Source organism: Odontesthes bonariensis, chromosome 8, assembly GCF_027942865.1.
Source record: "Odontesthes bonariensis isolate fOdoBon6 chromosome 8, fOdoBon6.hap1, whole genome shotgun sequence".
In the NCBI taxonomy this organism is placed as follows: domain Eukaryota; kingdom Metazoa; phylum Chordata; class Actinopteri; order Atheriniformes; family Atherinopsidae; genus Odontesthes; species Odontesthes bonariensis.
The window spans coordinates 16,656,381-16,683,088 of record NC_134513.1 but is presented as its reverse complement, the minus strand read 5'-3'; the positions used below and the strand labels follow the sequence as shown (position 1 = coordinate 16,683,088).

The 26,708-nt window shown below is 42.7% G+C and overlaps 1 protein-coding gene across 6 annotated transcripts in view; it reads left to right on the top strand.

Moving 5' to 3' along the window:
* Positions 1-1,293: 1,293 nt before the first annotated feature.
* The window catches only part of sbf1 (SET binding factor 1), a 68,569-nt gene continuing 43,154 nt past the window's right edge, over positions 1,294-26,708 (top strand). For all 6 annotated transcript variants that reach the window (XM_075471945.1, XM_075471944.1, XM_075471942.1 and 3 more), the window contains exons 1-5: positions 1,294-1,510; positions 24,279-24,364; positions 24,969-25,106; positions 25,241-25,363; positions 25,608-25,718. In XM_075471945.1, coding sequence (XP_075328060.1) covers positions 1,456-1,510; positions 24,279-24,364; positions 24,969-25,106; positions 25,241-25,363; positions 25,608-25,718 — 513 coding nt within the window. In that variant the 5' untranslated portion in view covers positions 1,294-1,455. The remainder of the gene's footprint in view (positions 1,511-24,278; positions 24,365-24,968; positions 25,107-25,240; positions 25,364-25,607; positions 25,719-26,708) is intronic.

The following is a 26,708-nucleotide window of genomic DNA, read 5'->3' as shown; positions in this document are numbered from 1 at the left end:
CTTTGCTCTAAAACAGTTGTTCCGGTTACTAAAGTGGTTTGACACTGAAGCTGAGTGTTTGGACCTCTATAAAAACCAAGGCTGAGTTTTCCCAACCCGAAACTAAAGCGGCACACTAAGATAAGATTTTAGAGCCAGATATTTGATTAAAACCTGACTAAAATTCATTTTTACACACTTAATTAAACCTAATCCCATCTTTTTCTGTTTGACATTTAACCCACAATTGAAAAACTCATTTAAACAAGTCCCATTAATCAATTTAAGACCAGAGTCTTCGCAAATTTCAGCACGATGGAATGTTAAGAATGAAGGAAAAAAGGGATTACTGTCTATTTAATACAAATCTGTGTCTTTGACTTATTGCGCTTCAAGTCAGAAGTTCATTGCAGAACAAACATCCCATTGCAATGGTCCTTGCTATGGTGGTTTGGCCCTTTGCACAGAACTTTCCTGCCATCCTGCCTTTCTGCGGACGTTGCAATAGCAAATAAAGGTTTGAATTGGACCACAACAATGTGCCAAACCCAGTTTGGTGTTTGTGCGTGTCAGGATCTGTGGGGCGAGACAAATCCAAGGGGGTGACGACACAGGATGATAAAGTAAATCTGGGATTGTAATTATGTAATTCATTACTTTTTTTCTGCAATCAGTAGATGAAACAAAGCAGCTTTTTCCTCTAGAAACATCAGAAATGTACTGATAAAATTACATTCCACTCAAATGTAATGCTTGGTGGCGCATACGTCGCTTTGGATAAAGGTGTTCACTAAATGTGCAAATTATAACTGCCTGAAATGATCGAAACAAATTTGTTTTTGCATCAGAAGGCTTATAATTACTTCTCTTATTGCACAGTACCTCTTTAAAATTACTTACTTTTTTCCCCTAATGAACTGATAAGAATATTTTGACGGCTGGTAAAACTGTTTTCACGACAGTATAACAGTGTTTTGACTTGTAACCAACGGGGAAGCCATAGCTTGTGTTTTTCTAAAGATGAATTTAAACGCAGAGAGCTATTTTGGGTCCCCTTATGATGTAGCACTCGGATACACGATTCAAAATAACACACTCCCTTAAGGTTTTTGTGGATCCTCTTCGTTTGAGGGTTCCTCAGATCAGCGTTACCTTTCACCTCCGTAACGCTGGCATTGCTTTAATTTAACTGAGTTAATTATAGGTTTTGGTCAGACTTGTGGCCCCCGAATTGGTTTGGCTCCCCACATGGGACATTCTTGACGAGCAGCCCCTCCCTGGAAGTCCCACAGTGCGCAGGCTCGCGGCTCTCGGCTGTCAGGGCAAGGCATACTGACAGTATGGCGGCGGAGTGCAGCTGGAAGGATGCTACTGTCTCCCGTGATGTTTCTATCGCCGGCAGCACGCATATGGACTATTGACTGCAAAAACAGAAGAGGATTTACAGAGAAAGGCCCGTCGCCGTGAGCTCCCAAGATGGCCAGGCTCGCCGACTACTTTGTTGTGGTCGGTTACGACCTCGACAAGCGAGGTGGGTGCTTGATTTAGCCGTCCCTGTTAGCTTTTTTACAGCGAAGCACTTAGCTGTGGGTAAACAGGAGGCGGGGAGGGAGGCGGGGACCGGCCGGGACGCCGCTCACAGCTGACCAATATTAGGCGCTGTCAATATGGCGAACCGTCAAATTTAGGCCGGGGACGCGCAGGCCTCATGGGATTAGTGTACTCGAGTGCGGGACTGACAGGTGGTGTCACGCATTTCCGACCAGAGAGTACACCGAATCCACGTCTCCATTACACCTCTTAAGCTCCAAACAGGTTTTTAGCTCTAGCAAAACGAACGCTCTTACTCTGTTGACAGCAAACTTAGGCTAACTTAATTTGCTAAGAGCTAACATTCACGGCTAGCTGAAAGGGGGTGGGGTGGGGGGGCTGGCTGGCTGGCTGTTTAGTCGACTGTGACCTAAGACGGATTTATTTCTCCCGTTTCACCGTTTAAGCGGTCTCTTGCCCTGCGGTCTCTAATTTACAAGCATCACACGTGACATTAAATAATTTGTCCTCCTGAAGCAGAAAGTTACACAGGATGTTACACAGTAGTTGTCAGTGTCCTGAGCTGTAAACTGGGGACCGTCACACCACGATTTCTACCTGGAATCGATTTAGATCGATTTTTTTTTTTTTTAAACTAGACCATGATGCCTCTTCTCCTCAGAGTTGCTTATTGTTTTCCTGGACTGTGTTTTGCGTGGATTAGCCTAGATGGCTTTGCCCCTCCCTGAGCCCCCCTCGCACCGGAGCTCAGTTCCCTTGCGTTGTTGGGACGGGGTTTGGACCGTTATCTGAACCCCCCCCCTCTCTCTCTCCCTCTCCCTTCAGCCTGAGCCTTGGCCTAGATCTGAGCAGTATAATGGCCCGTTTAATCATGAAATATTCAACCCGCCTATCCCATGAAAGCATGCAACTTGTAACGTGGTACAGTCTTTTATTTGGAGTGGAATTTCGCTGATGATTTATTCATAAGTGGCAAATTGGAACATGACAAGTGCTCTGTGCCCGAAATCAGGCAAATTACTGGCTTTTCTCTTGATGATTGCCGGAGCAACCTATGCATTGCATCAGTGCACCTTTTTTGCATCTTATTTTTGTTGTTTTTTTCCTTACCGAAGGGGTTGAATACAGGATGTTCTAAGGTGGACACTGCAAACGCTGCAGAAACTTTCCTTCCTGTTCTGCAGCACTTGAATGCAATGCAAAGGAGTGGGAGCCTGTTAAAAAGCATCTGGGAACCAGACACTAAAGCCACAATGTCTTTAATGGATCAAGGCTCCCATATCTTGTAAAACACAAACACTTAAGGCTGATGATGTCTGTTGGCGTTGCCCTTATGCCGTTTGCCTCGCTGTTTTAGGGTAGCCACGCTCGATGTTAAGTTTCTGAAGTGGTTGTTGTGGTAAACATCTCCAGTTGCTCTAAGGTTCCTTTCTATTGACATCACTCTCATCATCTGTTGTGCCGATATCAATCATCAACTTCCTTAGTGAATTCCTCTGCTCAAAATGTTTGTGCAGTCTACTGTCTTGTGCTTTTTGTGTTGGGCTTATCGTACAATATTGTCAAGAGTCACATCTGTATACATCTATGCTGTTGTTTAAAGACACCAAGGGGTGGAGTTGATTTTAGATATACCTCAAACCCAACTTTATGTGTCTGGTTGTGATATTTTTTTTTTGTGCCGGGCTATATTTCTCATTCACCTGGTGTGTCGGCACTAAAATCCCGAGAAGGAAAACGCCGCTACTCATCAGGAATGAACTATCCTTGATTCGAGGAGCAGGAGGAGGAATTCTGCAGTACAGTGGCGTTTCCTCTTGTCTCTGTAAATATTTCATACATCCTGTCTACGTGTTTGTGTGCATCTCTTTGTGTGTGTGGTTGTTATCACTTGGTGGAATGTTTCGCGAGTGTGGGCACTGACAGGTTGTCAGGCCTGACAACATTTCAGCTCATCTGCTTTTCAGGTCACCCTTACCCATAGGAACTTTGTGGGTGTTTACAAACCGAGCTTCTTTCTTACCTGCTTTTTTAAATTTTTTTTTAAAAATTATTTTAAATGGGCCTGTTCACTTTTAACACAATCACTGACACTTTGACTTGACTTTGTCTTCCATTCATCTTCTTTGTGTCTTTAAAGTGCTCAGGTTGGGCCCAACATAGATGCTGTGCAAAGACCATGGCTGTGTTCAAAACCGCATACTACATACTACATACTACATACTACATACTTGCAAACTGCATACTTCCATACTGCATACTCATCGATCAGACAGTATGCAGTGTTTACCCACAATGCATTTCGCTCCTACCCGAGACGAAATCAGCCGGCCTGAAGCTGATTTCGCTTGAGCTCTGAACTCTGTAAACTTTAGCAACATTTGAAACATTTTCAGGCGAGAAAGTAGTCGTTTAGATCCCCAACGTGTTGAAAACCTGCCAAAATACCGGCTATTTACAATTTTGTTCCGACGAATTCGGCGCTACTAGCGTAGTGAGCAACGCACTTCCGGTTATTTTCACAAAATAAAATACCCGTTGCCTTTTATCATAGGGAAAGCCATTACGATACAATTGTTGCTTTTGTTTTGAAAACAGGAAGCGAACCTACCCTCGTTGTAGCTAGCTTAAAACTGTGGTTTTGACAGGAAATGACGATCGGCGACGTCAAGTTACGTTGCATCTTGGGTAGTTTGAGTACGAGTAATGATGCATACCCAACATTTCGGCGAATCTAGTATGCATTTGGGAACTTCTCGCTTACTTAAACTCGCATACTATCTCAAAAAGTTAGTATGAGTAGTAGGAGAAGTATGCGGTTTCGAACACAGCCCATCAGTGGATCCTAGAACCAACATGGCTGCCAATGGGTAGTGAATTGTCCACAGTTGCTGGGGTGTGGTCCTCTATGCAAGAGTCTCCTCAGAAACTCCACAAGCATGTCACCGTGTTTTGACAGTGGTTCCTCCATGGTGTCAGAGATCCAGCAGCCAATTGGATTTACAGTCTGAGGCCTAAACAGGAAGCTGGGAGAGGACTCAAGGGACACTTATGTTTAGAGTGAGAATCCAGATTGTCCCCCTGTGCGTGTTTGGAAACGAGGAGAGGGGCGTGTTTGGTTTGTGTGTGTCTGCATGAGGCAGTCTCATTCATGACAGCGAGACACACACACACACACACACACACACACACACACACACACACACACACACACACACACACACACACACACACACACAGAGAGGTTAACATACAGGCTCTGTTGTGGCTCCATCTGAGCGCAGCATTTTGAGGGTGTTGGTCAAGGCAGCGGTGGCTTGAAGAGAATGCGGAAAGGCTTTTTTTCTGGGCCAGACTGGCAGCTCTGGCAACCAGACTCTTCTTAAAACACAAATGAACACTTCCACACCCCTTCGAGCTTGTGCCTGTTAGTCAGACCCATAACAACACCGCAGAGCCAACGAGGGAAAACAATGAGGTGCACACAGGGTAGACCGAGGATGCTTTTTTCGGTCGGCATACACAAACTCGCGTTGTTCGCCCTTGACGTCAAACATTGTCGCGCTGGGGCATCGCTAACCAGACTTAAAGTGCTATGAAACCATAGTAAATAAACCAAAAAAAAAGCTTAATCGGTGAGCTGTGAGACCTTGCTGGGAAATCTAGTTCTATTCGGGATTTCACGCTCACGTTACATCCCTCACGCCACGCATCCTATTTTCAAAGCCGAAGCCTTCATCATGTCCACATCCCTCAAAGCATGGAGCATTTCTTGACTTCATTTTCTGGTAAAGATAACTGTCTGGGAAAAAAAAACAACAGCAGCAGCTTTATTGTAACCTGGACAGCACAGTTGTTGTTTTTTTTTTCCAACAGTTTTATCTGCAAAGGAGGTGCAGTCAGTTTCCGAGCCTTCCTCCAAGACACTGTGGCGGATAGTTATTAGTTGATAAAAGAAAAAGTGAGCAGTTACCTACCTGAGCAGTTATTTACATCACTGCTGACTGGAGATGTAGCCAACAAAAAAGCTGCAGTTAAAACTTAAACAAATGGAGCTATTTGAACGATTGAAGCGGTAATGTTACCATTTCTGAACTGGTAAAGATTCGACCAAAAATGTCTCAAGTTATCGTCTGGATGCTGGTGTTTAGCTGATAAGTCAAAATCAAGCTTGCAGAAAAAACTCTGTAAGAAAATGTAAATGGTTATGAACAAATAGATGAATACAAAGTATTGATTTGGTTTCATTGCTGAACTGCAGCTTCAAATTGCTTCCTGTTTACAGACCCTCTGTATGCTGTATGAGTGATTAGTGTTGGGCATTTATGTTAAGTAAATGGGTTATTTGATAGTTATTATTTATTTATTTATTTATTGATTTATTGGTTAAATTTAGATTTTTATTCTTTTTATACTGAATCGCCCTCTCCTGAGACGGGTGCTTACATTGGAGGTACAGCGTTTGGGCACTTTGTGGCCCGTTTATCAGGTCAACAAATGACACGGCCAGTCACGGTTGACACATTGAACGCAAGGGATTCAAAAGTCATGATGGTATCATCTCAGGATTTAGATATAGATGTAATGTTGTAAGTATAAAGTCCACCGCTCTCATCTTGCATTATGGGCATGTTTTCAAAGGCTTATTATTATGCAATTCATTTGGACTTTGTTTGGAAATGTCTGGGACACTGACACTGTTGGCACTCTGGCATTTAGGCCTCTAATAACTGACGGTTACTATAGAAACCCAATTTTTTTTTTTTGTTTTCAAATATTGGCATCTAATTCTCAGCGATCCCGTCGGTTCTCGCAAAGATCACTAATTCTGAGTTTTGCTGTCGTACTGAGCAAATGGTTTTAATCATCGCAGCAAAGCTGGGACGAGTTTCGCTTGACGCTAGCAGGTCAAATCGGTGTGACTGCAAGCAAAGATTTATCAAATCAAATTTATTTGTATAGCACATTACATGTACAAAACGATTCAAAGTGCTTCACATAAAATAAAAGCATTGCAGCAGGGAGTGCAAGAAGCATTAAAAATACACAAAATAATATAAAGAGAAACAAAAAGAAGAATTTAAAAACAAGCAACAGTCCAGATAAATTAAAAGATATTAAGAGAATTAAGAGAAACCCCCAGACTGCAGGAAAGCTGAAGCAAGGGGATGAATGGAGGAGAACAGAGTGCTCCGGCCAGCAGTGCCTGCCTGCGGACAGCCACTTCCTCCACTGCTCCGGAGCCGGGCTGCGGTCTTTCAGGCCCCTCCAGAAATAGCCCTCACAATCAGCCTTTCATAGGGGGGACAGAGTGACGCTGGGTCACAGCCGTGGTTTCGGTGCGCGGACGCTTGTGTGAGTGTGCTGGCGTGAGCTGTTCTCTCGTCTGCGACTCAGATGGCCTGCCTGGGCCCTGCTGGCAGCGGCACGCGGTCTCTGTATATTTGCCGCGTTACCTTGGCAGCGTGTGTCCCCACGTGGCCTGCAGGTTGGGATGAGTATTTGCAGCATACTAACCAGTAATTGCTTTCTTTTAGACCAGCCACAGCGCATGATAATATTCTTTTATTAAGACGTTAGTCGGGGCAATTATTTGTCCGACATTGCTGTTTTCAACTCTCTCCAGGATCAAGTCAGTTATATGCTTAATGTCAGCTGAAAAAAGAGAGCAAGGGAGACATTAGTAGTGTTTGCTTACAGGTATACAGTGCTGAGGTAAGGGCGAGACCTCCATCATATCACTGATGGAACGTTGCTCTAATTCAGTGGTTCTCAAACTTTTTGTGTCCAAGTGGGGATTTCCAAGCCCCACCTGCCCATGTCGCCCCCAACAAAAAATATTGACAAATTCCATTTCAACTTTATTGAACTAACACCAAGTAGCGTCATATTTTATATAACAATAACATCAAATAACACACAGTTCAAAAAGAGAAAATAAAAGTGCAGTCGTGCCATCATCACTCGAATCAAAAACAAAAAGACTGCTGTAAAACGATAGTAGACTGTGAAACACTGTTTCATTTGCAATCTGTGCAAAAAAACAAAAACGACTCAAATTTATCCCAGCGTTAGTGGCTGCAATGAGCCTGTTTTGCACTGCACGACTTCTCAAAAACGTGGTTGCAGGCTTGAAACTGCCACTCTCAAGTCATGCTCAATGTTGAGCTGAGATCTGTGTTTTGTTTTCAGAGATGCCACTGCTGAAAAGCATGTGGTTGCATTGCTGTATGCAACTTTGTACGAGGCCATTTGTGCTCGACTGTTAACCGACGCAGCCTTTACCCTGCGTTGCTCCTGCTGTCGATTTTCTGCTAGTTTCCTTTTAAAGAAATCCAAGTGGCTTGTTAACGTGACAGGGGTGTGTCGTTTCCAGGTGTCTCCTTAATTTGTTCGGCCTCATGCTGTCTGCTGCTAACGGCTTCAGACACAAAACACACATCGGTCTCTCCAACCGTGAATCCTAGACCAGGATAGCTTTCATCATATTTTCTTTTCGGTTGGGTTTTTGGTTGACTTGGCCCCTGTGTCTTGTGTGTTTGCGATCCTGCTGGCTCTTTTGTGGTCCGAGTCCCAAATTTATCTATGTTGCTCACATTTACGCTACCTGTTACCTTTTTTTTATTTTATTTTTGGGGGCTTTTGTGCCTTCAATGGACAGGAAAGTCAAGAGAGACAGGAAGCAGGGGGCAGAGAGAGGTGGAACGACACGCGGCACAGGGCCGTCCGATGTGGGACACTTTAGTTCCAGGTTACGTTTTTCTCCCGGTCTCCCAATGCTCTCTCATCATTTTAGCTATTCATTATTACTTTTGTTTGTGTGTGGGTGTTTTGTTTAGTGAATTATCTTTATTGTCAACTAAGAAAAGCATTTAAGATAGGCATAAAATTGAAAATTTCCTCCTGTTTGTCGCACCCCACTTGCCATGTCTCCGTTCCCCACCAGTTTGAGAAGCACTGCTCTAATCTCAGTGTGTGTGTGTCACTGTATCACACCCGTCCGTCTGCTGTTCTGAATGCTTGTTATTAACAAGGGAAGACGATGGCCCCCGGGGCCCCAACCCTGCCCTCATTCCCTCATTCCTACTCCACAGATACAGAAGAGCGGGTGTTTGTGTGTTACTGGGGGAAGGATACAGACACATGCTTTCTGCACGCATGCCATCTTTACTCCGATTGGACTCGCAGACTTTTTCATCTGCCAGATACTGCTCACTCAAACCGTGATCCTAATATTTTTTTTTTTTGGGGGGGTGTCAATTGTATCAATTGTATCCGCACCCCAAAGGGGCAACAGAAGGCTGAATGTTCCTGCCCTAGATTTAGATTGAGAGATTCAGAAAAGATCCCTGGCCAACTTTGAAGCCTCGTTTAACAGAAAACATTCATTTCTAGATCGTAGGCTCGTATTCAGTGAAGGTGTATATTGATGCCTTTTAGCAATGGACATTGTGTCAAACTGTACATACTGCATGGGGGCAAATGAGCATGAGCTAGGACAGTGACACTCACAATTATTTTCCACAAGAGCCACATTGGCGGAGCAAAATCAAGGGAAGAGCCACTTTTACGACATCATACTAAAGTCCCCTTTTGCAAATATGCATTTCTACATATAAAACATCCCACACAAAAAAAAAGAAACAACACAGCCAATACATTTTCAATTAAGACCATATTTGCCTTAATACTGGGATGAGCCGAAGCTGGCATGCATGTCCTTGACTTTCTTCATGTTGTATTTGTAGTTTGTTGTTGTAATCATAGTGAGACATTCCAGATGAGCATGGTTTTTGTGCTGGTTTTTGCCCCCTTTTTAAATTAAAAACCCATCCATTGTGTCCGCATCTCGCGGTACACCCAACGTTTGCCTACTCGTCCCCTCTCTGGCGTCTTCATGCTGATTTTGGTTTGATTTTTGTGCTGGTTTTTGCACTTTTTTAGTTAAAAACCGATCCATTGTGCCCGCATCTCGCGCTGGCTAAAGGAGCTAGCGTGTGCTGCGGTCAAGTGTGACGGTGGTTTAAGCGGGCTGCGTTGCCAGGTTTATCAGTGGCCCCTTTTAGGAAACACCGTTAAGCCTTAATTAATACTTAATAAAAATACCTAATACTATAAAAACGCAAACTTAATAAAAATACTCAATACTGTGCAGTTGTCGCTGTGTGTTATTTGAAAAAAAATATTGTTATTGTTACCATATTGTTATAAGCTACTATACGAGTGCGAGCCACCAATTAAAGCTTGAGGAGCCGCGCAATGAGCATCTCTGAGCTAGGATAACACTTTGTGATGATTATTGGATGCGACTTGTGAGTTAAATTCAGGAACGCACCATGTTGTAGCTTTTTAAAGAATATTAAAAAGCTTTATGCGAGGCAACTGACATGGAAAAAAAAGTATTCCCAACGACTCTTAGCTGTGTGCGTTTGCGTGAATATGGTGTTGTTAGGGATACCCTCTTCATTAGGGCTTTGATGGTGACCCTGGAATTCTGAGAATTTAGCTGTCCTCTCTTAGGACAAAGGCTGAGTCAGTGCTCTTCACAGTCAGCCTGTCGGAGCTCAAGGGAGCAATCGTTCCAATCCCCGAGGGGTGATTCCAGCACGTCGGGAGCAGTTTTGATTCACAGATAGCGAGGTTCTTGGGATTAGTGGAGTTAGGTGGCTGGCAAAATACATGCAAAGGATACACTTGCAAGTGTTGACTTGCTCCTAATATTTACCTTTTTTTAACAAGTGATAATCTGTTGCAATCTGTTTCCTTAGCTAGGAAATTGTTTTTGAATTGGCTCTATATGAATGAATTGGATTATTTTTAAATTAATTATGATTACAATGAATTGAATTCCAATTGGCTCGAATTGGACTTTATTATTTAAGAGCCTTGAGATGACATTTGTTGTATCTATATAAATGAATTGAATTGAATTGAAAAAATAATATTGTTAGACGCGTGCTGTGTACGAAATCTGCCGAGTTTTCTCTTATTGCCTGGCCTGAGATATGCATAAAGTAGCTGACAATGCAGAAATTGGGGAATAATGAGCGTTATTTTAAGGCATACAGTCGATTTTAAATAAATGGTTTGGTGTCCTAAGCCATGGAAATGAGGAAAAAATAGAGCCACGAGGAGAAAGGTTGCTCCGAATGATGTGTTTACACTAAAGAGGTTTTAGTAAAGATAAGCGAACCCTGGTGTTGTGTTGTGCTTGGTGCAATTCTTCCATCCGTGCAAAGATGGTGAACGTGAACCCTGGCGCACAACAAAAGGATGGACTGAGAGAGCTTGAAAAGCAGGGTTTTGCCTCCAAATAAACTCTGGTGTGGTTCGATTTAAATACGAATGCAACGGTAAAGACATATAGTACCTCTTTCTTTATTTCAAGCTTATCTCATTCTTCTGATCATGCATCGCGGAAGCTGTCCAATCAGGCTGTGACCCTGTCTTTGCGTCTTTTATCGGTGCATCTGTTTGTCGGATAAAATAACTGCTGTGGTCTGCTTGGACGACGGTGCCGAACCCTCCGGGTGCCAAAATACGATCGCACCCCAAGAAAGGAGAAGGCGAGTGATAACAGATTACGTGATTGCATGAAGTTTAAAACCTCGAGAGCAACAAACTGCATTCTAAGTGAAGAACGGGTCATCTTGCAACCTATAGTGGAGGTATATTACGAGCAGTAACCCCCTTACCCCTTAGTAAAGAGGGCATTCCCTCAAAATTTGAAAAAAACAAAAACAAATTTCAGGCCACGAAACATAGATATGCAAAAGAAGCACTGGCAGTAGAAGATTAAGTCTCATATTCGTGAAGAAACAATTGAGGTCAAATCTGTGTGTCAGGAAAAATACAAAAATCTGCCACCCATACCCTCTGTGCCTGATAACCCCTGCTGCTAATCTCATGCATGGCCTCTGATTGGTTTGAAATGCAGCTCAAGAGACCGTTATTGGCCTCCACCAGAAGTAGGTCTGGTATTCTGTAAAGGTTACTCAGATGGCCGCTTAAGGTCCCTGTTCTGGGTGTACGTTGCTCGTTAGAAACTGTTAAGGCAGGAGATTAGTTTTGTTATAAGTTGACAGCATCAAATCTGTACTTTCAGGCCCTTTCCTCAGAAAGCGGATGCAGCATACAGCTTTAACTAAAAGGAATTAACGGTCATGCAGAGTTTAGGCTCTTTCGGACATGCACCTCGTGTTCCGTGAATCATTTGTGCCACGTTTTACTCTTTGAATGCCGATGTCAAATAGGAAGACTTATTACTGGGATTTGAGTCCCAATAAGAATCCACTGAACTACAGATTATTCCCAAACCCAGGTTGCTGCGCCATTGTTTTACAGTCACTTGGTCTGGTTCCTGTCTTATTCTCAGACGCGCCAATTTTTTTTCTTTGCCACCGACTGCTCAAGTATTGAGATACAATTTCCTGCACATTTTCTTTTCTTTTGATGACCGTGGGGGAGGGAGTTTATTTGCAACTTTCAGTTTCACAACAGAATGTAGAAAGGGAGGACGTTTTCGGCTGAAATTATAAGCCATGCAGGGTTTTGGGTTTCAGAAGAAAAGCTGCGATTAGGTGGCATTAGCCCACAGTGTTCATGTTTCCTGTTGAAGTGTTCTGAGGTAGAGCACGGAAGTTTGGTTTTGAGTAACTGCCAGTATTGATTAACCCTCGTCCCCTTAAAACTCTATATAAACTCTATAAATACTGTGACTTATCGTGTCTTTAATTCTGTCTGTGAATTATTTGACTCTGGCTCTGCCAAACACCAGCCCCAACGTACCGTTGTCGACACGCTGAGCATAGAATTCCCCCCGCACGTTGTCAAATATGCGAATGATGTAATATTCCCAACCTCATTGTTGACTTTAAAGTGTCCCAAGCCGACTTTGAGAAGGAAAAAGGCTTGAATTGTATTTTTCCTCTTCTGGTTTGACTCTCTAACTTGCTTTATTTAGACGGTATCCCTTAGACGTGGGTAGTGCTGTGCGATATTTGTCGTAGTGCGGTATAAAAATGTCTATTGTACCATATAGCCCTCTATTGTTTATATTGTTTTTTTGCCGAAAAGAGGGAAACGGAATTCTGCGGTGTGGTTTTGGTTTGGATTTAAAAAGTCAGACACCGACCAGACAACGGTAATTTGCAAAAGGTGACGCCAACAAGTCGTTACTAGCGATTCGAACACGTCCACGTTGCAACGCGCCACAGACCAAGGAGACGTTTCGGTGCGTGTGTGCTGCCGTAGAGACGTTGTTGTGCACATAGGCAATTGGTTCTTTCTGGCCAATAAGTGGTTTGCAATGTTTCCGTGTCTCTTTGTGGCATCTGCTCGGCTGAGGCAGTACCAAAAATAATGTAGCGGTTATTAACAACGTAACCCTCCCTCCCCCAAAAGAAGCAAGCTGTATTGTACCATACTGTACCATGTAATAGAAGAAACTTTAATGCATACTGCGCTATCATTATGGCTCCTGTGTCTGCTGACGGCTGAGCAGTGACAACAAACTATCCGAGAATGATCACCACCAGAGTCCAAAGTCCTGTCACCAAGGACACAGGGACTGATAGCTTTCATTAAGTCCACTATTGAAATCAGTTTGCTCGGCATGTCACAGCTCGTAGTGGTATAGTAGTGGTTTAGGTGTTAGTTACATTTAAAACTGGAGTGATCTGCCTTTTGCTGAGTTCTGAATATTTTGCCATGTTCTTTTTGCTTATAAATATTTTCATTAGGGCTGGGCGAGTTAACTCATTATTATCGCGTTAACTTGTTACTTATTTAACGCCGATAAATATTTTATCGCACATTAACGCAGGTTTTATTATTGTAAAAGTCTGTTGAATGCATCACATTCACACAGTTACAGCAAACACCACGAAGCATGGAGGAATAAAATAAAAATAAACTTGCAGGTAACATAAACGTTACAGGTGCACCTCGGTCTTTGTGTGAAGCTAACTGGCGCTACTTCCTGTTTTACTTGTTTCAACATAAAAGCACGTATTTCAAAATAAATAAAAAAAACAAAAACTTTACAGCCAAGTTGAATTGTCTTATCACCGCAGTAGTTCCAGTCTAAAATATCACTTAAAGGCAAAACACACAACTGATACCAGCAAGTCATTCAAGGAATGCAGAGTGTTTGCATCAAGCGTGGAGGGGCTGATGGTGTATGTGTGTGTGAGAGACCAGAGGCAGGTGGCTGAATCAAAGTGTCACATTTTAACGTAGATTTAACTACTTTGAATTGTAAAAAAACTGAAAATCCACGATTTTGATTGTGAAATACTTTTGGGCAGACCTTAATACACTTGGGCAGCACAAATAACAATGTGTGAGAAACCCTTAAAGGGCTGTCCGGTGACGGTACCAGATCGGCTCGGGGTCCATCGTCTGCTGATTACGTCACACAATATGGCTGTCCGCTTGAATGGGAGTACATTGTGATTGGCTCGGACAAACTACGTTGCGTTCGACTTTCACGACAGACGGACAGATAAACAGAGAGATAGATAGATATATGCCATTTTTTTAAGCTAATTTTTCAGTATGTGTATTTGTCTTATTTACTTTTACTTAGACTGTATGTATAAATGTGTATATATATATATATATATATATATATATATATATGTAATGTATGTATATACACACATATCCAACAGAACAGTTTTTTTTATTTTTAAGTTTTATGTACATTTATGTGCAGGAGTCCACACGCATATAGTCAAAGAGGTTATTGCTGCTCAGCACACAAACAATACACAAAACTGAAAATGAAGACCAAAATAATTAAACAAAACAAACTAGATTTTAAAGGTTTGGGGCTAGTGGTGGTCAAGGTGTGGTACACACTATTTTGTAGGATATGTTTAATTTCTTCGTAAAAGCTCTCCATAGCTGCTGCCGATCACCGAAACAACGCGAAAAAACTCTCCAACAATGTACTCCCATTCAAGCGGACAGCCGTATTGTGTGACGTAACCAGCAGGTGATGGACCCCGAGCCGATCTGGTACCACCAAAAAGTTCCTTGGTAAAACTGACCTGTCAGTTACAGCTATAGCAGTTAATTGGGCAATTTTGTGGGACTGACAATCCCTCTTTTGTCGGCCAGTTTTTACTTGTACAGAGGAGGTCAAATAGAGGTAGCTAATGAATTGTGATGACTTCCTCCGTCCTTTGCTCCACAGATAAACTGTCAAGCAATTATTTTCTGTTATAAATGTGATCTGTGAGCAGGGATTGACATTCTATTGAAGTTAATCATTGTAATGACTTTTTTTTTTATTTCACCTCCTCGCCATGCTATTTTTTTTTATTCATTGCAATCAGAAATAATGAATGCACCGATATGCTTTGTTAACGACCAGTATAAATGACAAAAAAAAAAAGATGAGGTCTGTTTGTGTTGGTTTGAAGTTTAATCCAGGATGTGCTTGGCTCGGAGAAAAGAAATGCTTAGAGCGAAGAGAAAACACATGATCCGTGCTCTTTTTGGGAGTTGGTGAGTTTTGGCAGGTTTCCTCCCTCTATCAAGTCAATTTGCTGGCTCAGACGAACAGTCACAGACAGCACTTGTAGTAGCAAAAGTGACGTATGGAAAGGAAAGTCAATGGCATCTTTTTGTGCGACGCTTAGTTTTGTAGGAAGGATGTGAGTTTGCTGAAGAGCTTTTGTACTAAGAAAATGTCCCGCATTGTTTCCAGGGTTACGGTGGCTGCCAGACGGAGCTTTTTTTTTTTTTTTTTATCCCCCTCCGCTTAGTTCCTCAATGGCAGCCATGCTCAGCCCTGTTGGTTTTGAACATGAAGTGACTCATTCATTTATTTAAGGTTATCACCTTCCCCATCATCTGACACCACATCCAGAAACTGCTAAATGTCAAATGTTACTTATTGAAATGCAGAACAGCTCTTAAACGTTGAACCAGCGAGGCCCCGTTGGTCTGTGACTGCTTCGTATGCCAGCGTGACTCACAGGCCCTCATGTTATTCAAGAACACTGATGTGCATGTTTTTAGTGTTAGTGAATGCATCAGTTTAGTGCGGCATGTTTATTTGGGAGAAATGTGTGCTGCGTGAACAGCAGAAAGAGGATAGTCAGAGAGTGTGTGTGTGTGTCAACTTGATAAACTTTTCTGGCGATATTACCTTAACGCAGTTGGGATGCAGTTTTGTGATGGCAGCTCTGAGCCTGTACATCAAGATTGCATCTAACCTGTGATATAGTTGCTGCTGCAACTTCATCGTGTGGCTCAAAATTCAACAAATGTATCCGATGACGCGTTGATATCGTTTGTAATAATTCTTAACCACAAAAGTGCAGTAGGAAAAAGTGAAAAAGTGAAGCATCGGTGAGGTCGAACTTCCTTTCTCAGACGTTTTGAACTGGAGTCAGCTAGCGTTGCTCAAATGCTTCACTTTGTAGATGGTTGCAAACCTGCACACAGACATGCATGAAAACAAGCCAGACTCTGAGCTCTTGTGTCTCAATGCTGCAGTCGCTGTGGAAACGGCCCCTTATGTCGTGTCACTGTGGTTTTTGAAGCTTGCAAACGAGAAGCTGTGGTCGGGTTCAGCAACAAGAGCATGACACACACACACACACATCCACACACAGTGCTACACGCTGATTCCTACTTTGATTGCCATCTTTCGGTGATCACATGAGTTTCTTCCATCCAGTGTCACTGGTATTAGTCATCTCTGCGAGGAGTCATCACCAACTTTGGCAGACATGTATGAACCACATTTCTCTCATCTTCTGCAGCCCTCCCTCTTTCTTGGTTCTATTTCAATTTCCTATAATTTACCTTTTTTATATAACATTTTTTTTTTTTTGTGATTCTGGTAGAATGTGTGGGGTATCGCGTGTCTGAATACAACCTAGGTGTCAGTCTGCAGCAGATAAGATGAAAAAAGAAACATGTTATATTGCTATTTATGGCAGCCCAAAGATTTATTTTAAACATATTTTAGTTTCTCTCTCTTTTTCTTTTTTTGCCAGCAGTCAGAGCCAGGACTTGTAAAAAAAAAAAAAAAAAAAAACTGTTGACTAAACCAGGAGGCAAGGAAGTCTGATTTGGCTCTTTTCTGCTTCTTCCTAGAGAGTTCAGTGGTGGGTGAAAAGCCTGTTCACACTCACAGCACGCTGATGAGGTCTCTTTGGTCGGCACAGTTGGAACTAAATGCAGATACACTCCTCCTGATTTCTGAAATGGACAAGAAAGCAGAAACACTACAGCTGCCGGTGCGATATAAGAGATTCAGGTCATGTTGAGGCTGTTGTGTTTTCTTGAGTTTGAAGTGATTTTCTGTCAGGGCGCCTCATGACTACAGTTCTTTTAAGATGTCATTTAGTGCATTGGAGACATGGGTGTGCAGATTCAGAATAACGTGTTTTAAGCCACACAGTTATTTGAGATAGCAAAGCAAGGAGAAACTTCTTTTTTTCTTTTTTCGCCACCATAATATACTCCATTTACACAAAGGAAAATTTGAGCCGGTCAACCTTAAAAGTTAGCATTTTGCTGAGGAAAAGAAGTGCAAGGTTCAAGGAAGATGAAAAAGTGAAAATCGTTGCCATCCTTTTTTGCCCCCAGATAGACGGATAGTGGCCTACGAGATGCAAGAACAGCGTTGTCAGGAAAACGGTTCAACGTCTGGCCTCAAAATGAAACTGATAGTCCCGCAGTCGCTACACTGCACCTGTTACTCAACAGGCTGATAAGGGCAAGTCTCACACACCTGCAAGGCAACTCTATTTATTTCACATTTCTCTCGTATTACAAAGCCTCTGTTGTTCCTTTGAAACTGCTGTCGTACGTCATAGACATGTCTGTCTGTGTGGGGTAGCGCATCACTCTGCCAACAGAAAGAAAGTATTAACTGCCTGGAAAAGATTCAGTATTGTATTAGTACGACTAACACTGAACTTTAAAATGAATGCAAACATGCCAGTTCGACCAAATTTGACCTCCTCAAAGCTGGACAGGCACTGAGGTGTTGGGCGGTGAGAACTAATCACGAAGCATGTACGCCAGGGTATCCGCGGGGTCTTAAAAAGTCTAAAAAATGTCTAAAGATTCCTCTTGAAATCTCATAAAATGTCTTAAATACGATTTTGAAAGGTCTTAAAAATGTATTGACGTGACTTTTATTTAAAACAAATGTATAAACTTCAGTCTCGCTTTTAAATGTTTCGATTTTTGAGGACGCTGTAACAGAACCAAAGTACCTGTGCAGCCCGGTCAGAATTTATCGAACACAACCTGCTGTTTAGTACGCTGTTCGCGGTTGCTAGCAGCGCTGTGGCTGAGGAGCGGCTAATCGGTTAACGCTTTGGTTAAGATGGGTAAATGCAAATTTGACAATTTGTGGACTCAGAACGAACAATTTACCTCATGGTTGAAGCCGGTTGATGGAAATATTGTGCGAGAAAAGTTTGAAAGTTGGCACATTGGGTATCGAGGCGTTGGAGTCCCAATCGCAAAAAGCATAAAGCGGTCTTAAAGGGATAGTTCGCCTCTTTTGACATGAAGCTGTATGACATCCCATATTAGCAATACCGTTTATGAACATTGACTTACCCCCTGCTGCGTCCTGTGAGCCGAGTTCCAGCCTCGTTTTGGCGTTGACGAAGGTAGTCCGGCTAGTTGGCTGGGGCTTAAAAAACAAAGCGTCTTGCTTCTCAAAACAATATGCGTTCAAAAGAGTAATACATTTGCGTCACAAAATCGTTCATTCAGAAAAAGTCAGACCTCACATCGCTTGGCGCTATTTTTGCCTCCCTTCATATCAATGCGTTCAGCCACCTAGCGATAGCCGCACCTGTTACGGTGTTTACTGCTCGGAAGCAGGGGACTGCTCGGTCTGCTCTTTGGTCTGCACGGTCTACACAGCAGGTAGTGATACGAAGGGAGAGAGAAATAGCGCCAAGAGATTGTGAGGTCTGACTTTTTCCTGGGTCTTAAACTGTATTAATTATGGTCTTAAAAAAGTCTTAAACCTTGTTGAAACCTGCAGAGACGCTGTACACGCTCAACTAGGTTTTTTTTTTTTTTTTTTTTTTTTTTTTTTTTTCGTTGTTATAAAAACTGTGAAATGTAAGTGTATATTAATACAGCTGAAATCCCAGGAGAGCCGCTCTCATTCCCGCAACTCATATGCGTCGGCCAGCTTTGGCTGTGTCAACGTTTTCTATCACGCAAGTGTATTCCTGTAAAACTCGGACATTCCAAAATGAGCTTCCGTTCCTCCTTTACAAACACTCGCGTAATGCAGAAAGGCTCCCATATTCCAAGTGATAATTCTGCAGAGTAGCACTCGCATTCGTCTCCAGTTCCTTTGTCGGATTTCCACCACTCTATGGATTGCACATCGCTCCGGATGACATCAAGTTAAAGTCCTAAGCTAAAGCAGTCATGGAGCATCTGATCTGGAAATGATCTGGAAATGTCACAGAGTTTTGTCCCTTATGCTTTCATTCCAGGTTGCAGCTTTCTGCAGGAGCTGTTACAGCTGTTGTTTTCATTGTTTTGTGGGATTGAGGGTTAGACTCTGCAAATGATTATGAATGCGAAGTAGGCTTTTTAGGTTGACGTTTTAGCCTTTGTGCAGATCGCCGCTTCAAATGTTAATGGGGCATATTCTCCACATCTGTCTGCCGTCCACGCTGCCTGGAAACGCTGCACTTAATATTGTCCATTTAAATAATGGTTCTCAATGCAATATATGGCTATATGACATCAATTAGTATTGATCGGCTGGTGCGAAAAGTGTTGTTCCCCGTCTGTTGTGGCACGTTTTTCAGTATTTGAGCTTGTAATGGGGCAACCTGAAGTGCAGTTGATGACAAATGCAGATGCTGAGGAAAAACTTCCATGGAAAACCATGACATAAGGCGTTATTTCACGTTCCTTAATTGTCATTGATGGGGACCTGATTTACAGCAAGCTTTGCACCCGATTTGGTTTGCGCAGCCATTTCCCCAATTCATAAAAAAGTCTTTCCTTTAGGGAAAAAAAAAAAATAGTGCGGGAGTGGGTTCCTGGCGGATCGTGGGTAAGAAACACAATGGTTTGGCACTCTGCCAACAAGTGAATCTGCACAAACATTCACTGAAAAGCATGTTGAATAGTATCGCGGAGAAGCTTCGTCGTGGCTGTAGGTCTACAAACACGCACTGTGAAACAATGGAAACATCTTTGTCTTTTTCTAGTATTTTGTCTGCCGAAAATATTTTTGAAAGTTCTATTTTTCTTTCTTACCATCGAACAGATTCCATGGTTTAAAAATTGACTACAGCCGAGGGGAAATTGTAAGTACATTTTTGGGTTTGGCGTATGAAAAAGTGTGTGTTGCCAGCCCTGGTGGCTCGGTAAATAATCTGAAAGTGCAGTGTCGTGTGTTTTGTATGCACAGCTGAAACTAATACAACCGCGAATGTCCATCGCACTTGCCATAATATCAGCGAAACAAATGGCAGTTTACTGCCATTTGGCACTTTCTATCCTGCAAGGTCTTCTTATTTCTGGGAGAAGAAAAAGAAAGAAAAATCTGAGTGAAAGTGCGGCAGCACAATTCCTTGTGGTGTTGTTGATTTGCTTATTCAGTTTTTCCAGAATCAAGTTGTAAATCTTAAGTTATCGCTTCATAGTTGTGTCTTTAAAGCGACAGTGAGGATGAGTTTGCATAGTACAAAGTCAAATAGTTGAAGCTGGACCATGTATTTATTCTACATTATGATGTCCAGATTTGCAGTATAAATGAATTTAAATGAATCATCCTCCATCTTTTTTTTCTTTTTTTTTTTTTTTTTGCAGTATATTACAAGTGGTTCATTGGCCGGCCATCTTTCTGATAAAGCATAAATTGCTCATATTTCGGTGCTCTTGGGGGCACATGGAAATTCTTCAAACACTTTATTTACTAAACATGGAGCTTGCTGCTGGGGAGTGATGGGCACAAGAAACCCGGAGAGAAATGCCCAAATAGAGGTATTAGGTTGCAGAAAAACAAACAGGGGAATCAAAGAATCTGACTCGCTTCTGTCAGACAGAGGGCAACAAACGGAGCATTCTGGCTTTTGCACAGGAGCCCTTGCGGCCCTTCTGCTGGGCCCTCCTGTGCTTCCTTCCTGTGGTGAGTGCATTTTGGTCCTCACTCTCTCTCCGTGCATGCTCCAGTGTCCCTGCACTCATTTACTAATTACTACTCAGAGTTTGTGTATATCTGCCTCTCCGCCACCATCGTGTTGCTGTGGGACTTGCATCAGGGACTTGTGTCATTCTTGAGGAGGGACAGTCCCTTATCAAGGTGACGCATGTGTGGCTCTGCCACAAGTAGTATTATGTTTATTCTTATCCAAGAATAAAATCAAATCATATTATAATTATAAAATATATAAAAAAAATTCTTTGAATCTTTTGGTACTTTATATATTAGGAGAAGAGTGGCTGCTGGCAAAGCTGATGTCAGAGAGCCGAGTGCGACTGTGTGAAAGGGAGAGCAGGCACAACAGAGCAGGCCACTGAACACAGAGGCCGTTGTCTCTCCTGGGGTCAAATCTCACTCTGCGCCCTCTCTACAAATTTGTTTATGTACTTTGTAGGCTTTTTTTTTTTTTTTTTAAGATTAGAATGACAATTGAATCCAGCCCACGTGTTTTCGCGAGAGCTGTGTATCCAACCAGCACGCTCCTTTTTTTCTACATCTCGACCCTCTGCAAACATGCTGTCGACCAGTTTTTAAGCAGCGCACCGATGGCCAAAAGTGCAACTGATTGAGAAAAAAGTTTTGGGTTTTTTGCTTTAAAAAATTTGAACGAGAGTGAAAGTCGCCTCAAGATGAAAATCAACCTCTCGTCTAAGATTTATTAATCTTGGAGCACCGCTCACACAAGTGTCTGCCTATCCCTTGTGGGGAAGAAGAAGGAACGATTTTACCATGTCTCTGTGTGTTTTGGGAGCTGGCCTACTTTCTGTTGGTGTATTGTTTGTGCTCCTCTATAGTTTCCCTCGTGAAGACACACTGGCTCTTTTGTTTTCTCTTAGACACTATTTAGTACATGTTCAGGGTTATTCTAAAGGCTGATGAAAACTCTTTAGCATAGGGGAGTATTTGGATTTGCGCCATTTTAATCTAAATGTATTTCCTTTGTATCGGGAAGCTAAGTGTATTCTCTATGTGGATGAATGGTGTCTTTAAGCAGCCTGCAGGCCTTCGGCTGGAACCGAGCTGACAGACGGGCTTGTGGTGGTTACATAAGTTGGCCTTTGTTGTATCATTGTGCTGCTGTGATGAGCCAGGCCTCGGCCACCAAAGGCCATTTCTAACCCTGGAAATGGCCTCATTAACCAGCGGGAAAACGAGAATTTTTAACACTTCATTGATGTTTAACCAGCACTTGCAGACTAGCCTGATCATTTTCCGTCTTTTGAAAAAGGAAGCACGCCCCCCTTTTCAATTCTATGGTTTTATTTGGGTCTTACCAAGTCTTCAAAGTAGGTAAATGCACTCTCAGATGAACAGCAACTCGTATTACAGTATTCATTATTCAGTAGCTTGTAGATCCAGTAGCATTGATGACTTAAAGTAGTTGTTTTCTTTATGAAGTTATCAGTGTCTCACAACATTGTGGAGGAATTCTGGTCCACTGTTTCTTCGCGTCGCTGTTTTCGTTTTTGGAGGTCGTGCCGCGTTGTTGCGGCACCTTGGTTCATGTCTTTCTCTGACATTCAGTTGTAGGTCTGCTGCTGTGTTTGGGGTAGTTGTCCTCCTACACGACCCAATTGGAGCCGAGCTTTAGCTCTCTGTTTGGTATACAGAGAAGCTTTTGGTTCTTTCAGTGACTACAAGGCGCCCGTATAGGCGTACACACCACAATGCTTGACAGTTTGTGTACAGTGTTTGTGCTGATATGCTGTGTTTTTTTTTGCCAAACATGGCACGATTCATTGCCAAACTTCTCTACTTGGTCTCGTCTGTCCAAAGGACATTGTTCCAGAAAGCTTGTGGTCTGTTCAGATGCAACTTTGCAAACCTAAGCTGTGCTGTCATGTTCTTTTAAGAGAGGAGAGGCTTTTTCCTGCGGCCCTTCCAAACAAGTCATACTTGGGAAGCCTTTTTCTATTTGTTCTATCATGAACTTTAACATTTATCATACTAACTGAGGCCTGTAGAGTCTGAAATGTAGCCCTTTGGTTCTTTGGACTTTCTCAGATCATTGCACAGTCTGACCTTGTGGTGAACTTGCCCGGGATGGCAGTGGACGTCCACTCTCGGGAGGATTTGCCACTGTCTTGACTGTTTTCCTCATGTGAATAATTCCTTCTCACAGCAGAATGATGGACTCCAAATGGTTTGGAAATTCCCCTTATAACCCCTCCCAGATTTATTGGGCAGCAACACTTGCTTCTCTAAGATCATTGCTGATGTCTTTCCTCCGTGGCATTGTGTTAAACCACACCTTCAACATGCTTTTTGAATGGTGTCCTAACACGATCCGTTGGGGTTTGTTGATCTATCAACTGACCACAGGCTGCTCTGCTGACTTATTATTCATAATCTCGAAGTACTGCCTCACAGGGAATTTACCATGCTCGCACAGTTTTCAAACTATTAAGCCAAATTTGAGTTGCAGTCGAATCTACCCTCATTATGCATGGGACATTTTCTTGTAAAGTTAAATGATGCTGAAGTGTCTTGAATGGCAGTCCTAAGAGGAACTGGTTCGGTTCTCCAATTGCAGAGGAGCTGCTGTGCTTGCTTTTGTCATTAAATTTTTTTATGTCTTTTTGATTCCATACACGTCACGTGAGGTAAATAGAAAAACTCAGGAGGGCGAGCATGCGTCATTTTGTTTTATTTTTTGTGACTTTTTTAACAGCTTGGCCCGATCTCACAAAGCTAACAAAGGCTTTGTAGCTTAGAGTTTGAGGTACCAAGAACACACAAGCAGCGTTTGCTGGCACTGGATGTTGAGGTATATCAAAGATGAGAAAAGAGCTTTTGGAAATTTCTCACATCGCCTTTAAATCTCATTTCATGCTGCATACATGACCTGTTGGAAACTAACCTTGGGGCAACTGACAAAAGATATTTGGTGGAAAATCATTTGTTTTCACTCGGTTTTCGTTTGTTAAAGTATCCCAGTACCCCGGAGAACTTTAGTTTCTCCTTTCAAGTAACAGAGAAGTCCCTGTAAATGTAGACTTTAGCGATTGTAAGTAAGTGTAGGCATCAAACTACAACCTAACTCTCATTCAAACGAGCTGTCCTGATCAAAAAGATGGTAAAATGTTAGACTGAGTGCATATTTTTTATGTTGGTCCAAAGATACTTGGTTCCATTAGAAAAGAGGAGTTTGGTTAGGAAGCATCCTCTAAGCGAGTCACTTTGTTTAGAGTTTAGCGATATCAAGATTTAGTGAGATGTGGCATGAAATTAGAGATTTAATCGGGTAATACAGAGCTAATGGAGAACATGTTCTCTGTCATTTTCCCGACTCATGGCTTCAGGCAGTAGTGCAATAACAGAAATTGTTTCTTTTTTTACTAGATGATCAGAATAAGGCATTTACTTGTGCGCCAATGTACGAGAGCCGAGCAACTCCAATGGTTTGCGAATGGTTTATAAAATCTCTGAGGAGCTTATTTGTATGAACAAACCGGCAACAAACAATGTAGACAACACAGACTGACCTCTGCCTTTGTCCCTCTTGTCTGTCTCCCTGCAGTCGAGGGTGAAGGTCAAGGTCGCATTCTCCAGCGGTTTCCTGAGAAAGACTGGGAGGACAGCCCGTTCCCACAAGGCGTAGAGCTGGTAAGTCAACACTGACAGTCATGTTCCTGTGTACCAGGACCAGACCATCAACCCTGTCAAGGGGTTAGGGGTTCAGATCTTCTGCCACTAAAATGGTTAATGTCAATCACCAGCAGCCGTTAGTGTTACAGGATTTGCAGTTAGGACCTATAAACATTTGGACACTGATAATATATTGTTTTGTTTTTTTTAGCTGCTATACCAAGACGAGTTACACTATTGAAATAATATGGGGAGTTTGTGGGTAATTGCATGCAAATTGGAGGAAAGATTTTAGATCTACAAATACGTGTTCATTTTTTTACTGTTAATGGATTTCTTCCTTAGTTAAACTTCTTTACCCTGAAGAAATACTGGGTTATTTTCGGAGCAAACTTTAGGTCATCGACCATCTGTACTGTGAATCACCATCCAGTCAACTTTAGAAGATTTGGAACCATCTAATCAGACATTTTACCCATACACACTTAATGATTGTGTTCCTCCTTCTAGAAGAAGGAATGTCTTTCACTACCTGATTTCAAACCGTGTCCCCATCTCACCTCCGGCTCCAATGTTGTCATCTCCTGTCCGCTGCTACTCTTCCCCCCCCCCCCCTTTCTAGTTCTGTCAGCCCAGCGGTTGGCAGCTGGTTCCTGAGCGGCAGCCGGCTTCCTTCTTTGTTGCCGTTTTGACTGATATCAGCTCAGACCGTCACTACTGTGCCTGCTTTACCTTCTGGGAGGGCTTGGACAATCCACAGGTAAGTCGGATTTCAGCAAGTGCATTTCACGGTGACACTCGGTCCCGTGGAAATGGGGTTTGTGGTTCGAGGAGTTCATTTCAGCTGAACGTTGTTGCAGTTATCATTTGCTCCTGTTCCCTTCTCACCCGCAGAAGTCTGAGGCCAGCGAGGTGGATGAGGCAGACGAGGAGCCGGCCGTTGTCCAACCAGCTAAGATCTTCGCCCCCAAGAGCCTGGTGCTGGTGTCTCGGCTCGATTACACTGAGGTGTTCAGGGTACGACACCATCAGCTTTTCCAAATCAGCACGTGTCAGAGTTTGGGCGCATTAACAGTCTGTTTTTGTCTTTTTTTTTTTTTTTTTTTTGGCCATTTACAAGAAAGACATTAAGGACTTCATAAATATGCTTTTGGCTAGTCTCTGTGGTGGAAACAAATGGGCATTTTTCCCAGTAAACGGGTTTTGTGTGGCACGGTTATGTTGACCTTTGACTTCTGTGTTCCGAACCTCTTTTGAACAGAACTGTCTGGGCTTGATCTACACCATCCACGTGGATGGCCTGACTGTCCCTTTGGAAACGGTGATAGGCAACCTTCTGACTTGTATCATCCCCATCGCCGGAGGCTCCCAGGTACAACTTACTGACCGTTTCTTTCTTTCACCAGCGTCTTTATGCCAATGCGAATAGGAAGCGGTTATAGGTTGCGCTAGGTTGTCATAAACACCAGACATAGTCCAGCAATTCTCTTTTCGCTTCTTCTTCACCCATCAGCTACTTTTTGAAATTCTCATGGAGATGCTGAAGATGAGCTATTCCACCATTGCTGTGTCATTTCCATGTACTGTTACTGCTGCACATGTCACCTCCTGCCCTGCTCGGCTGTGCAGTTTTCTTTTTTTTTTTTTTTCTTTTTTGTAACAAGAACAGAGCTTGTCACAGCCTGCCAGTGTAACTCCTTTTTCAACATGAACAGCCAGCTTTGAATTTCTGTTAGCCTAGTACAGCATAAAGGCATTAGTTGCGCTTCAAAGGTATAGTATGTATGCATTTTATGGATTCCAATCTTCAGTCATCGGGTTCGAAAATGATGCCAGTGATTGCCTGCTGACTGTAGATGCGTCCTTGAGCGGCAGTCAGTTGGGTTGCATGGCACTGAAAGGATAAGACTGAGTTATTAAGTTCATGTAGACACCTTAATCGGACAAGAAACGGATCGGATTACTCGCGATCGGATTAAGACCCCGAGATAACTCGGTTGCGTTCTGCGCATGCTCGAGATTTTTTCCCAGGGTCGTGACCCGGAAGTCGGAAGAGACAAACAACGCGATGGAGAATGCGCCGTTGTGCATCGCGTCTGTGCAATAAGCAGCTCATCACAAACGAAATGTAGAGGGACGTAGCTTCATCTTGCTCTTCGTTCGCCATTTTCTCGAATACCTGAGTTTGTTGTTGTTATTGTTGGTGGTGAAGCGGTCAACCGAAAGTGGCTCTATTAGCAACAGTTGAAATGGGTACAGCGCCACCTATCGTATCGGAGTATGGCAGCTTTGTGCCTATGATTCGATTCATTCACCGCCATATATCCAAGGATAATTACCCTAGCTCAAATAAGGAGCAACT